The sequence below is a fragment of the Nuphar pumila genome, chromosome 2 (assembly GCF_984573655.1).
Source record: "Nuphar pumila chromosome 2, dmNupPumi1.hap1.1, whole genome shotgun sequence".
Taxonomy (NCBI): domain Eukaryota; kingdom Viridiplantae; phylum Streptophyta; class Magnoliopsida; order Nymphaeales; family Nymphaeaceae; genus Nuphar; species Nuphar pumila.
In genome coordinates, this window is record NC_143250.1 from 134,682,421 (window position 1) to 134,684,599 (window position 2,179).

Here is a 2,179-nt window from a genome sequence, read left to right on the forward strand (position 1 = left end):
ATATATATATATATATATATATATAATGTAAAAACTCAGGAAATTTTAAAACAACGTTGTTTTTTAAAGTCACGAAGAACCCTGGCCAAGAACCCAAGCCCTTGCAGGGCCGGCTGATTAAAGACACCTGCAGAGCCAATGAGAGTCCAGCCTGGGACAAAGGAATGAGCACCTTCTCCCCTGGCCCTCTGATTTTAAAACAGTGATAATATCACGATCAAATCACCTTACATTAACGGATAATATTGCAGTTTTTTCAACGTTAAAATCACCATATTTTCAAAATATCGCCCACAATTTCTTTACCCCCACAGTGCACAGCTTCCAAACCCAAGAAAAGAAAAAAACAAAGTTTGTCAATTACATTAGGGCATCCTCCGAAATTAACGGAAATAACCATTCTACCCTTGACAAGTCTGCGGCCTGAACCCCATCCGCTCCCTCACCGTATCATACATCACATAGAAATCCTGCTGCTGATAATTCCCCAGTATGGCCGCGGGCCCCACTGACCGGACACCGCGGCCGCCTCCGTCGCCAATCACCGTCAGGCAGACGGCGTGGGTCTCCCCAACGAACGAGAAGTAGTTCTTCAGCGGCAGCCTCATCTCGGCGCCGCCCTCGAAGTGGAGCGCCATTTCCGGCAGCGACAGTGTCGTCCGGCCGGCAACGTTGAAGCACGGCCGGAGCCCCGACCGCGCCTCCACCGCCGGTTCGCGCAAGTACCCCCTCGTCTGGCGGGCGAACTCCACCACCAGCCGCTCGTGGACGCCGCCATCCACCACCGTGAAGCTCGTTCCCGAATCGATGATCGTCCCGCCGTTGCCGTCGGCCGCCAACGGCGCCACCTCCACGGCGACACCCCCAACCGTTATCATCCTCAGCCCCACGTAGAAGTACGCGCCGAAGCGCGCCGGGTTCCTCAGGAATGGCGTGAACGCCAGGTTCCTTCCGGCGGCTGCCGGATCGTAGCCGAGGACCAGGAGGCCGTGAGCCCCGCGGGCGTTGTCGAGGCGGTGGGAAGGAAGGCAGTAGGAGAAGGACCCCACGCCCAGCTGGGAGGGTAGCGAGGGAGGGCCCCGGCCGAAACCGGCGACGCCGGTCGCCTGGTGGTCGGAGAAGACGGAGCATCCCACCGCGAAATTCGCCACCGGATTTCCCGTCAGGTAGAGCCTCTCGGAGAGGAGGAGGCCGCCGGTAGCAGCGGATCCGTACAGGACGTAGTAGGGAGGGCAGGCGGAGGAGGAGCAGTTGGCCGGAACGTGTCGGTGGATCCAGTGGCACTTGGGGTTGGCGCAGCCGACCAGGCGGGCAGAGGAGGAGGACTTGGGGATGAAGGATGGGATTCCGGATGCAGCGGAGGGGCAGTTCTGGCACCGGAAGTTGTGAGTGCAGGGGAACCAGACGAGATTGCTCCCCGTGTCGAGGACGAAGGAGAGGGGCTGAGGAGGGGTGCCGAACCTCAGGGTGAGGTAGTACTCACCGGAGCTGCGTGGGGCCACCGGGGCGGTCACCTCGGAGGCGGCGTCGAACGGTCTGGGCTTTGGCGGGTGTTGGTGGAGCTTCAGGTGGTGGGCTCGGGCGAGGGATTCGGCCGCGAGGGAAGAGAGCTTGGCCCATGGGTCTGCAGGTGGGCTCGTGGTTGGCTTCGGGCTTAGGGTTAGGGTTACGGTCTCTCTGGTGGAAGTGGCGAAGGGGAAGAGAATGAGGAGGAAGATGGGAGCGAGCATCGTTTCGGGTGGGTTGGTGGTCTGGTCCGAGGAGATCTGGTGGTGGTGATGGTGCGGACGACTTCTTTAGAGGGACTCTGTATAGCAGTGTGGCAGCGTGATCTAGTTGGGGATCGGCATCCGTGTGGGTGCCCTTGATGTTGAATAAAATATCTGAAACGCCATGCGCTCGACTCGGTATCGGATTGGGGTTAGGAATGCACTACCAAGTTTCAAAGTTCAACGTGAACAAAAAACGGAAATAGAAAATGCAAGAAACGATATAAATAGGAAAATACAGTCAAACAGAAATGACATGCAAATGAACAAAGTAAAACGTGTATGAAAGTAAAAAAACCTCATGCAGGCAAATTTAAAAATAACATATTATAATATGTTAAAATTAGGAAGCTTGGAAAAGACTGTGGTTGGCCCGATGTTTAACAACAAGTGCATTCGCATTTATTAAA

General features: G+C 55.7%; 1 protein-coding gene across 1 annotated transcript; it reads right to left on the bottom strand.

Annotated features, from left to right (window-relative positions):
- Positions 1-401: 401 nt before the first annotated feature.
- On the bottom strand, positions 402-1,730 carry LOC149847192 (putative aspartyl protease At4g16563). Its single transcript, XM_089993530.1, has one exon. It carries the CDS (start codon positions 1,728-1,730, stop codon positions 402-404), a length of 1,329 nt encoding a protein of 442 aa, XP_089849656.1.
- Positions 1,731-2,179: the final 449 nt, after the last annotated feature.